The 11,970-nt window shown below is 37.7% G+C and overlaps 1 protein-coding gene across 4 annotated transcripts; it reads left to right on the forward strand.

Moving 5' to 3' along the window:
- The first annotated feature begins 4,938 nt into the window (after positions 1-4,938).
- LOC116166804 (transferrin-like) lies at positions 4,939-10,845 on the forward strand. 4 transcript variants are annotated; one of them, XM_031481941.1, is made up of 12 exons: positions 4,939-5,067; positions 7,120-7,222; positions 7,924-8,011; positions 8,064-8,197; positions 8,246-8,542; positions 8,590-8,857; positions 8,907-9,097; positions 9,151-9,388; positions 9,440-9,588; positions 9,640-9,837; positions 9,888-9,992; positions 10,091-10,845. In XM_031481941.1, the coding sequence occupies exons 1-12, from the start codon at positions 4,954-4,956 to the stop codon at positions 10,525-10,527; spliced, it is 2,322 nt and encodes a 773-aa protein (XP_031337801.1). In that variant the 5' UTR covers positions 4,939-4,953; the 3' UTR covers positions 10,528-10,845. The 4 variants fall into 4 exon arrangements, with proteins under 4 accessions (XP_031337801.1, XP_031337802.1, XP_031337803.1 ...); XM_031481942.1 differs by having other exon boundaries at positions 4,956-5,048; XM_031481943.1 differs by lacking the exon at positions 4,939-5,067 and adding an exon at positions 5,090-5,371.
- Positions 10,846-11,970: the final 1,125 nt, after the last annotated feature.

Here is an 11,970-nt window from a genome sequence, read left to right on the forward strand (position 1 = left end):
CCTCCACCTCTAGTATTCTTCTGCTTTCTTTCTTCCTTTGATGTTTGTCTCTACTCTTCTCTTCCCATCTTCCCATGGTAATCCCCGAGACCTCTACCGTTTGGTTTATGGTGGTGTTTCATGTGTGGCAGTGTCGGCCTACCTTCCATTCCGAGGTACATAGAATCTTGGCAGCCCCCTCGGCAGCCCCTTATGATATGGTCTTTTTCCTCCTGTTGGTATGTCCCCGGTGTCTCATCTGCCTCATCTTCAGTCTCCTGGTAATCGTCTTTTTATCTAGTAGTTCTCTTCTCTGATTTCTTGTAAGGTTACTGTTTTCCATCAGTATCCTGAGTGCCTTTCGCTCCGCCCTCCTCAATGTTCGTCTGTTGCTCCTTGTTAGCTATATTCCGTATAAGATTGTCGGTGCTATGATCGTGTTGTGAATCATCATTTTCAAGCTGTCCGGTATTTTCTTCTCTCGTAAGAAGTTCCAGATTCCGTGTGTGATTCTGAATGTGTTGGTTATTCTGTCTTTCACTGCGTTGTGCCTGCTGAGGGTGCTGCTTATGTACGTTCCCAGATATTTGATCTTGTGCTTTATGGTTATCTCCTTCCCGGCTATTATGGTCTTCTGTCCTTCTTTGTACTAGGGGTGTTGTTTCCTGGCAGTCTTGTCATCATGTAGCTATTTTCGTTGTGTATTTGTAGGTCCACTATTTCCAGGTGTACCTGGTACCTCGCTGACCTGGACGAAGTCCTCAGTGTCTTCTAAATTATCCGCGATTACGAGTAGATCGTCCGCGTACGCCAGTAATGTTGGTATTTGTAATTGGCCGCCTGTGCTAAGGTTCCTCACCACCATCCTCGTTTGTTCTATAGCATGGTCAAGTGCTATCCCGAAGATCCTTGGGGGAAGCTGACCTCCTTGTTTGATCCCCCTGGTTTTCTTTTGGTGTTCGGTTTTCTTCCAAAACCATTGTATACTAGGATACTCCCTTGGCCACGCGTTTATGCAAAACTACCACCACGTTCAAAATTTGGTTTTGCACATGCTATAGCCATACCCATGCAGGAGCTCGTTTTCTATATTTGTTTACACGTTTATTAGACATGGGCTGTGCTCGGGGCTGTGTCAGTTTTGAAAGAATTTTTTTTTCTTTTTTCCTTTTTTTTATCTTTATGTATTTTTATCACGTATGATTCGTGGAGTAATACGATCGACGGGGCCGGATTTTGGTACAATAGGAGAACAAGCACGTGCTTGTGGACCCCCAACCCAAGGGGTCGCGTAGATAAGTTGTAAAATGGTTTAGTTTCTTTAGTTCCAAAAGAGATCATCGACCAATTTTCGGCAGTGAAGAATAGAACAAAGATCATGCAATTGCATCTTAATTAGTTGATTTGAAATGTACTTTGTAGTTGGTTGATCAATCAATAATTAAATAAAATGTATTTCTTATATTTATTCATTTTAATTATTAATAGCCCTCCCCCTAATAAACCGAAATTATTGTATAATCATAATCGAGATAGTAAACTATGAAAGACCTTTTTTTTGCTTGGTGCATTTTTTCAAGGTAAGGATAGGAGCAACACAACAAGCAGCCAGCAATGGGTGTTGTATACCTCGTTGTATACTTCATGTGGAGTTAAGACAAGAATAAATACTCCCTTCAAAATATGCATATGGACGACTAAATCTGATTTAGGGAAACCAAATGTATCAAATCTTGCAATTGATATTAAATCTACTCATACCAAGACCAACCCTTAACTTGCCTTGCGTATCTTAATTAGTAACGTGGTAACCGTGCAATCTACACAACTCAAAAAATGACCCATTCCGCTCTTTTTAGCTAAATTCCTAGACAGGATACGATAACTCGTGTGGATTAAAGCATATTGGCGACTATCACCAGTTTATGTTATCGTGACGACTTTATCAGTAGTTTCGTCTGGAAGTAAAAAAAATGTGTCACCCTTTTGTTTATGTTCATATCAAAAAACGCATGCTAAATCTGGCGGTAATTACCGGATATAAAGAATTCTCACATTTAACAAATTTATATGTATTTAATTATCCAAATTAGTGTAAGTACCTGAAGCGACATTCTCAATGTACGTACCTACATGAAAAAACTAAGTACGATATCTATAGCAAATAGAAACTACCCCTAAGTACGGCCACTTTCTCAAGTGTTAACTAATTTTACGACATTGCGCAATGCTTTATAAGGTCTTGCCAATTCAAATTTATAAAAGCAAACAACTTACTAAATCGACAAGCAAGTAATACAAAACATTACCCTACATCCTATTCTAATAACGGAGGTAATAACAGTAATTACAAAGGAAAAAATAAAGGATACATGCACTCGCTTTTACCTATATTTGCGAACAAACATACTTACCTACCACCAAAAGCTATCTACTGTCGCCTCAACTAAAAAACTTTGGCACCTTTCTTTTTTTTTTCGCTTGATGAAAGTAAATCCATACTCTCTTTTACGAGGCTTTGTCCTGGTGCAATTTGAATTATGCACTTCCCTCGATATTTCCAGTAGCGTGTCATGCGTTTTTCTCCTTTGATGTAATCATAAAGGCGGGAATGATTCAAATGTTAAAACTGCCAGGATATGTTACATCACAGTATCAATTTTCAACCTTCTTGATTCAGAGCCTCCACATTATCTTCAAACCTGATGTACGAGGCGAAGATTGTTCGCACAATGTTCAAATTGGTCTGGATGACTTATTTAATGTGAGGTGATGAACAGTTCCCATACGGTTGATGTAAGAGACTACGATAGCGTTATCCTTGGTGATATTGGCTCGACACAGTACGTTACAATGATAGAGGAGATTGCCGAAACATAGACTGCGAATAATTCGAAATCATTAATATCTAGGTCTTTATCTGCGTCAGACCATAGCCCATGGCCCATCGCTTGGTAGGTACACATTGTATTAAATCTAAACCCAAGGTACTTTCTGTTACGTTTAATTACAGGGAGCAATAAGAATTCGAGAGTAGCCATAATCCAGTAAACAGTTTCACCACCACTTTTCGATTCTTAAGTTTAAAATAGGTCGTTTTTACAAAGCTGTTAAAAGATTTTAGGTTTAAAATGACCCTTCTGGAATCATCCGGCTTGGGAACAAGGAACCCAAATTGGTCACTGCATGTGGTTACTTTACATGTGGGTTTCTTGGTTCTTGTATCGAGTTAGAGATATCTCTTCTTGTCATTGGACGACCAGGTAGGTTCCTTAGGCGTGTAGGTTTCTGAACAAACCCGACATACGAGATAAAAGGAATTTATCAAATGTAAACATCCCATTGTTTCAAAAAAATACAACGCAGCGTTCCTGCGGTTCTACTAACCATTACTAATTTTTCGTACTTCCGGGACTAAAGTAAGAACTTCACTCCTTTATGAGAAGTACTGAAGTGTCACTTTTTGTCCCGCCGGGATTAAATGTGGACGAAAATCCCGGAAGGATGAAATTACTAACAAGGCAATTTCAGTAGGTTGTTCCACATTTTGTATGCGGCACTACTTCTTAAACGTATCGTATCATATAGTTTTTTGGATTTCGGTGGTATCCATTCTATACCTAGTTTGGCTGCTTTTTATCAATATAAAATACACCTTTGTCACCCATCACCAAAATTATGACACTAGCAATGACAATTTCCAAATTATTTTTGTTACCATAGCATAGTGATTGTCATACCAACGCAACGTTCCTATGGTAACTTGTTAAGCAGCGATTTTTTGAAAGAACGCGTTCTCTAACTCCATACATATTAAGTGTTTCGGTTTCGGAAGTACGAAAAATATCGTATATACCTTGCGACTGAAGTAGTGGTCTTAATCCCTCAGGTAAATTATGGCCCTCCCTTCGGTCGGGCCATAAACTTTACCTTCGGGATTAAAAGTACTACTTCAGTCCCGCGGTATATAATATACTATTTCGACTAATTTTAAGGGTGCTGGTCCACTAGAGAGCGATGCACTGACCTCTGCTGTTCTTTTCAGGGTGGGCTTTTGTTGAATGGCCTGGTTTCCGAGAGCCCTAACTTTCCCGCTGGATTTCTAGACGCAGAGCGGCTAAAACTTTTAAAGGCTGCAGTCATCCGGTCATCAAGCTTCTTTTCTTTCTAGCTTGATTATTCAATTTTGGCGGCACCGAGGAAGGAAAATTTGTGGGATGGCGCTATGCCTTTCTGCAAGAATGTTCCCCCCCTTAAAATTGCATCCCATCTAAGGGGTGTCGCAATCGATACCCAGTCCAACGTTCTGTAAAGGAAAGTCAACTCCTAAGAGGGAGAGAATCTCTGCACTCTTCCGCTGAACAGGAACGGCAGGAATTTCGGGAGACTAGAAGTCTACTGTCGAGATGACTTCACTCCGGTCTAAAGCCAAACGACGCAGGTTATGGTACTGCCTATATGAGGTACCCAAGCGAACCGCCCCAAGTAACTGAAGGGAAGTATTACTGAGTGTACCTCAAGCCCAAAACCAACTGTAAACCGATCCCGGTTCCTACTATTGTTCACGTTTTAAACACGTGGTCGACCCTCAGTGTAGCTAAGAATTTGTATTATACAGGGTGTTATGGAAACGATGAGGCCAAATATAATATATAAATAATGCCATATTTTACATATGAACAGTAAGAAATAATGCCTTATTTTACATGTAAAATATGTATGTAATATATCAATGACAAATGTTTTTCATGTAAATGTAGATATAGTGCTTGTCTGAAGTTATCTATCTTTTCAAGGACTGACTAGCCTTTTAAACAAAAATAGGGCCAACACTCCACCCTTGAACTACATTCCCCGGCCCATATCAAAGCTTTCCGTGGATAAAATTTAATAAAAAGATCACAACATATGATTACTTAATTAACCTTTGATAATATTAAGATTGTAGGTTATCACTAGTTGCTGTAACAACGTATGCTAAGCAATGTAACTAGCATAATCCTTTGTCCTCATGACGGCACACAGACGGTGGATTTAGATTTGAATCGGATTAGGGAGTTCAGTTTATGGTTTGTACCAATACTAACCGTGAGTATGATGAAAAAAAATTCAACGGTATTCGTTTAATTAATGAGTAATAACAGCGCGCGGTGTGATAATAAACAATAACTTTGTTATATTTAACTTATAAGTTAATCGTTTGCAGATAAAGTGACTAGATTTAATTTAACCCACAGGATACGTTTTCTGATAAATTTTTGTGATATCCGGCCAATGTAAGTTTCAATTCGTGGGTGATTGTGGTGTTGATATAAGGTACTACTCCAAATTTTGATTTGGGTTAGGAGTGCCTGAGGATATCTCCTTCTAGACTTTTCATTGTAGCAGCTAGGTAAATACATTACGTTCATTTCTAGGATGCTTCAAAAGTTATTGTTTTAGTTTGATTCTTTCCAGAAGTATCACAAAATGTGACACATTCTATTTATCATGTTGGCACACGTTCTTACATTGGCCATTGCATCACTAATTTTACTGTATACATCTGCTTCCGTGAAATAAGTTGTAGACATTTTTTGAATGTTGGAAAATGAGTTTTCCAGAAGGGAAATTTACGTCGACCACGTGCTGTTATCTCGTACGATGCTTTTAGACAGCGACATATGTCACAGATGCAATTAGTCTACCCCACCCCGACAAAATGAATAAATATGGGACTCTGTAGTCTGTAGCTTTTCTTGTATTTCCGTGCTTTTTTTAAGTGGAGTAAAAAAAATTTTTAAATTTATATTCCCCCAAATAACTCGTAAGTGGTTGACTAATGGAAATTGTGTAGAAATGAATCATTTAGAATTCTCCACTGTATAAACAATGACAAATATACATTATCCCTGTGTTATCATTCATGACTCCTTCGACTTCCAAAATGGGTTACCCTTAGTCATCTAATCTCAGAAGAATGAATACTTCTCTGGCGACTAGTCTTTAATCTTACTGTTAAGTTTTCTCACAGATAATTTCCGTAGAAACAACAAATGCATTCACATTGAAAGGTATCTATTAGACAAATTCAATTGAAACATGGAAAACTGGCTCTGATGATACAATTTTATATGTACCTTTACTAAGTAAGAATACCAGTCCCTATGAACCTGTGTGACATCCACGTCAATGCACCATAACAACCTCTTTCGGTACTTAATTTGACAATCACTTCTAAAGTATATCATTATTTATATAAAAAACACTCGAAAAAACACAAAAGCAAAAAGGGGTTGGACAAACGTCCTTAGGAAAGTGTGCATCGCCGGAATAATCGATCCCGGGAAAGCAATAGTGGCCAGGATAGGCCATCGCGGGGTATAAATCGCCGGAATGATCGATGTCGGGATAGTAATGGTCGCCGAGATGGGTTTTCGCCGGGAAAACGGTGCCGGGATGTGTCCGGGATGGTACTACATCTCTGGGGTGGGATGCATCGCTTTAACAAACCGATATTTTTTGCACATTATTTTAGCCTTTATTTGAGTGCGACAGTTTTTCCTAAGCCTATGGGGAGCAAAAGGTTAAATCCGCCACTCAAACTGTCCATAATGTTTCTTGAGAGAACCGCACAAAAATGTTCGTCATTTGTGTTCTTAAATAGTTAGTGCACCCTCTAGATTTTTTGAAATTTCATCTTGTCGATCCGGAGTTGGATTTGAAATTTGTTCTGTTGTACTGATAGTAACTAATTTTGGGTTATTTTCGTGAAGCTCTATCCTTCTATTTGTTAGGGTTTCTGAGAAAAATTAAAGGAGAAACAATCACTATTAACTATCATCATAGAGAAGCATATACTTTCACGTGATTTAAGTTAAGAATGGGTTCAGTTTAGAGATCTCTTGGTTACTCATTTTTATTTTTTCATTTTATTTGTCTTTATTTTATATATAGCATAATATATAAACCTTGACAGGTTGTTATAGGTATCGCAATACTGCAAAATTAGTACGGCCATGGCTATTAAACTAGGTAGCTAAAATAGCCATTTTTTGTAAACTGATTGTACCTACTGATTTCGCTGTATCCATACTGTTTGCATTTCATATCTTATCTATAATTGGATAAACCTTTAACATATCACTTTTAAATTCACAGTGTGCGATACGCCACACAAATTTGAAACGTGGAAATATGGGCGTATGCCGGGTCCTGGTGTTACTTTTTCTAACGTTATGTGAGGTTTACTCAAGAGACCCATGTAAGTATACTTTTTCTTTTATTACATTATTAGTACCTATGCTGAATCGTCATTTTACATTATAGGTGTTGCATTTATCTTGTGTAATTAATAAATTAGTAAATTCTGTTATATAATCGGCAAGAGAGATTTTCAAAAACTAATAACCAATTTCAATATAGAAGGTCTCAATGATATGTATTCAAGGTGTGAAGGTACTAGACAGTTAAGTACTTTAAAAATTAGGCTTTGATGTTATCTTGTCTGTTTTATATTAGGTAGGTCACAAAACGCACAGAAATGGATAGAACAAGTCTCTATTTCTTTTGCAACCACCTATAAGGTACTTGGCCGTAGGGTATATTTTTGGAATTATCACAAAATACTACCTACCTATAATAAGTTGATGATTATGGAATATCCGAATTTTACAAATACTTACTCGAAAAATTAAATTCTACAATTTGCTAAATATTTAATATTCTATTGGCCGTAACGCCCCATATTTAATAAAAAAATATTTACCTATTATATTCTTATCGGCATTTGGCTTCGTGAGTCATTATTCCATATCTAAGAAATGCTCAAAATAAATCTTAGTCATCCATCTTGAGGTGTATGGAAGTTTTTTTAGAGAAACGTCTACATTCTTACGCGTAATGCAGTTAGATTGATAATCTTTGTTCTATTTAAGAAGGTTTAAGGTTTAATACACTTTGTAGATTCTATATGCGCATCTCTAAAGGACAAATCAGACTGTGATCAAGTTGAAAGGCAAGACTTCGTTCGTTGCCAATACAGCCTTCATAAGTAAATATTTATTGCATTGTTGTACTTGTTTTAACATAATAATGGTTTCCAGTGTGGACTGCTTATTAAACATAGAGAACAAAAGAGCTGATTTTGGAACAGTCCAACCAGAGGCGGCTCTTGTAGGAGCAAAGTTCCTAAAAAATGTTGTTGTGGTGGGAGAATTTCGCACTGACACAGAACTAGGTTTGTTAGAAGTAGAAAATTGGCACTGTAATGCCGACTGCGTTGTAGATGATTCGGAATTTGCGGTAGTTGTTCTTGTAAGAAAGACTCACACAGGTGGGTTAAAGAACTTGCGTGGTAAAAAATACTGCCATCCTGGATTCAAATTCAATCACATTGTGACCGATTTCGTTTTGAAGGAGTTTGAAAATACAGTTCTGAAAGAAAATAATGCTGAGGGTTGCAAGAATAAAGTCTCGACTGCAACTTTGTTGGAAAAGGAAATAAGGGCGGTCTCTGAATTCTTTGGGCCTTCTTGTAGACCAGGCCCTTGGTTTGGTTTTGAAAAATTTGACAACGAATTTTGTACGTAATTTTGTACAATGTTCAATGTATAATGTTTAACGTTTCAGATAAAAATTACTCAAATCTTTGCGAGTTATGTAAAGAAAACGACTGTAAAGCTGGCAATGTACCGTTTACAGATTCAATCAATTGCCTACTCAATGGTGGAGATGTTGCAGTTACAACTATGCACACAGTTTACCAGTATTTTAACAGCACAGAATATAAAAACAGAATTGACGAGTTCGCATATTTATGCAAGAATGGAGAGGTTAGAGGCCTTGATAATCCCTGTGCGTGGAGTAAACAACCGTGGAATCTAATTGTGGTTAATAAGTATGTCCAATTATTAAATACTGCCATCTATAATGTGTTTCCTTTACAGAGAAAAAGAATCTGTCATCAAATCTGATATACAGAGTTGGTTTGCAAATAATATAATTAATACAAACTCCAACATTGAACCCGTTAACGCTGATACGAAAAATATTCAACCAATTTTGTTTCCCACAGATCAGGAGTATAATAAAATTCAAATTGTTGCAGAAGCTCCAACCTTATTGGAATATATTGCAAGTAAGGCCATTTCGATCTACTTTTCATATACCGGTGTACAATTTGATTTACAGAATATAGAGAGATTCCATCAACTGAAGAAAAATGCGGCGAAAATATAAGGTGGTGTACTGTGTCAAATGCTGAACAACAAAAATGTGAATGGTTAGCTCAAGCTAGTGCAAATGTTGCTATACAACCTACCATAAAGTGTATTCAAAGTCCTACGCCATTTGCTTGCCTAGAAGACATTAAAATAGGTGGAGTTGATGTTGTAGCATCGGATGCACACCTTGGATATATAGCTAGAAAGTTGGTTTTCTTTTACTTTGTAAATAGTATGCTTATTCAAGAATATTTTAGGAAAGATCTAGCACCATTAGCATTCCCTGATACTGCAAGTAAAGACCGCATCAAACCTATTATTGTTCTACGCAATGATAATAACAGTATAAACAGCCTAGCGGATCTGAAAGGGAAAAAAGCATGTATTCCAGACTATGGGGGTATTGGTAAGTTTTTCGTCAACATTTTCAAACTGTATACTCTACAAAAAATTCTAGAATGGTTGTCCTTTATTAATACAGCACGTGCTCAGGGTGTTATATCTCATTCAAGCTGTGATTATGGGAAATTAATTAGTGATTTTGTATCTGAGTCATGCATGCCAGGAGCGCACGACAAGGAACACGAAGTTTCCGGGAATATTGATGTAGAGAAGCTTTGCAAACTTTGCCAACCTGATCCACAAGAAAGCAAAAGTATGTTGAAAATTACTGTTGTTGTCTATTTTCATAATTTTTTATTTTAGCCGGTGTAAACTGTAATAGTAACACTGAAAATAGGTTTTATGGACACGTTGGTGCCTTGAAATGCCTCAAAGAAGCTGGAGAGTTTGCTGTTGTGACACAAGAAGGTAACTTTGCTTTGTCTTATAATTTTTAAGTGCGGACGGGATTTGAGCAAAGTCCACTCTATACTGTTAATTAATTGTTCCATCTATTCTCTTTTTAGATTATAGCGAATTCAACCCGAATGACTTCAGGGTTTTGTGCAAAAATGGAAGCCTTGCTGCTGCTCCAGGTTTCATCGTCGATGAGAATTGTGCCTTGACGAAAATTATTGACAGTGAGGTACTTGCCAAAAAAGATGGCTCTAAGGTGGGCAACATTAATGCGGTTTTGTTAAACTTGGAAACTCGATTCGGATCAGATAGGCATAAGTTCTTTGAAGTGTTTAATTCATTTAACAACACATTGGATTTACTGTTTAAAGACTCAACTCAAGGATTATCCTATTTACAGTCTCAGTCTACACATATTAAGAACTTTGTTCAATTGTTTGAAGATGTACAGAAATGCGTTGCAAATGACAAAGATAATTCAGGAACTCGGTCAGGAGTAACTATTTTATCTTTTGCGATTTGTTTGCTTTTACCGTTATTTTATTAAAAAGTTGGATTGTTTTTAATTATTTCCACATAAACTTGATGTAGCAGGTACATTCCATCCACTTGCTGGTTGATTTGACGAACTTCTGTTATGTGTAAATGAATTTAGATTACCTACCTAGTTTTAAGTCGTACAAGAGTTGCCATATTTATGTTCTTTCTTTTATATATAGTTCATTTTTTGTAAAGAATTTTTTTTATTTTTACGCAATTTGTAATACCTACCTACCTACTATCTTATTTTAATGTATATATAACTGACAAGATATTTGTAAGTTTGTAGCATTAATAAACGGACCAACTGTAAATTATTACCCAACTAAAGTATTACATGGCTTACACAAAAAAACACATGACTACTTGAAGCAGAAAATGAGGGCATAATGCCCTTCCACAAGGCATTTGACTGCATGGTCAATATGATTCAATGACTGAATGTATTGTAGGAAATGATTGAGCGTTTTATCGAAATGTTTCACATTCCAATAGGTAATAACCTATCCGTGTTATAATCAATACGGAACACTTTCATCAAACCGCCTTTAATTATTCATATTGGTTGTAGATTAGATCCCTTCTTTATCTGTAAGAGTAAATTTTCTGGAACTTTAGTTCATTTTCGTGGCGATGCGCCGCATGCACATCCGGCGTCAAACTAAAACGTGCTGCACACTTATTGGTCAAAACGGTTAACCGACTTGAGCGTAGCAGGGGCCGCAAACGTTTAAATCAGAGCTCCAGGGTCTGCAGGACAATTCCTGCTTCGACAGCGCTTCAAGAAATAACCAGCTCTCCGCCGAGTTCTGTGTGTTTAGTGCGACTGGTTCAAAGTTCTAACCCCTTCGCAGCCCTACTTAATCTGTAGAAGGATATGACTACATCGCGAGTGCTCAGTGATAAAGTGACGCATTCAGCTACGCACCACATCACAACAACCGGTCCACCTGTATCGGACCTGCCTCTCCAGACATAGACTTACCGCCGCTCGAGCCGAATTCGCCCGCATGATGGAATAAAGAATCTGCCGACCTTCTCAATCCCTCTGAGCGACCCCGCTCACCTCGTTTCCAAGAAGGACGGTTCTTGGAAACCGTGTTCGCGTACTCCGACGATGTTTTGATCGTGTCACCAAATGAAGCCACGCATAACGTGCATCTCGAAATTTTTACAACAATTTCAACAATATGGAATCACCTTCATCATCCAGTTTTGAGTGCCATCACTCACATTCCTTGAAATGGACATCTCTCGCGAAGATGTTAAGTCATCCCGCACCAGGATAGCAACTCTTAAGGGCTTGCCGTTACCAAACCACCGTCCACGACCTTTGTAGAGAACTAGGAATGTTCAAATATTACAGAAGATTTATCACGAACGCAGCCGCATCGCATCTCAACACGCACTCACAGACTGACTCAAGGGCCAATGCAGACGTAACGACAAA

This window comes from Photinus pyralis, unplaced genomic scaffold, assembly GCF_008802855.1.
Source record: "Photinus pyralis isolate 1611_PpyrPB1 unplaced genomic scaffold, Ppyr1.3 Ppyr1.4_LG3b, whole genome shotgun sequence".
NCBI lineage: Eukaryota > Metazoa > Arthropoda > Insecta > Coleoptera > Lampyridae > Photinus > Photinus pyralis.

What these genes read in the sequence shown, in the direction of transcription:
- LOC116166804 (XM_031481941.1), top strand. Translation starts at nt 4,954, where the DNA reads ATGCTAAGCAATGTAACTAGCATAATCCTTTGTCCTCATGACGGCACA. An exon ending in AATCTAATTGTGGTTAATAA is followed by an intron (nt 8,858 to 8,906) that starts GTATGTCCAATT and finishes TTTCCTTTACAG; the next exon opens with AGAAAAAGAATCTGTCATCA. An exon ending in TGATCCACAAGAAAGCAAAA is followed by an intron (nt 9,838 to 9,887) that starts GTATGTTGAAAA and finishes TTTTTATTTTAG; the next exon opens with CCGGTGTAAACTGTAATAGT.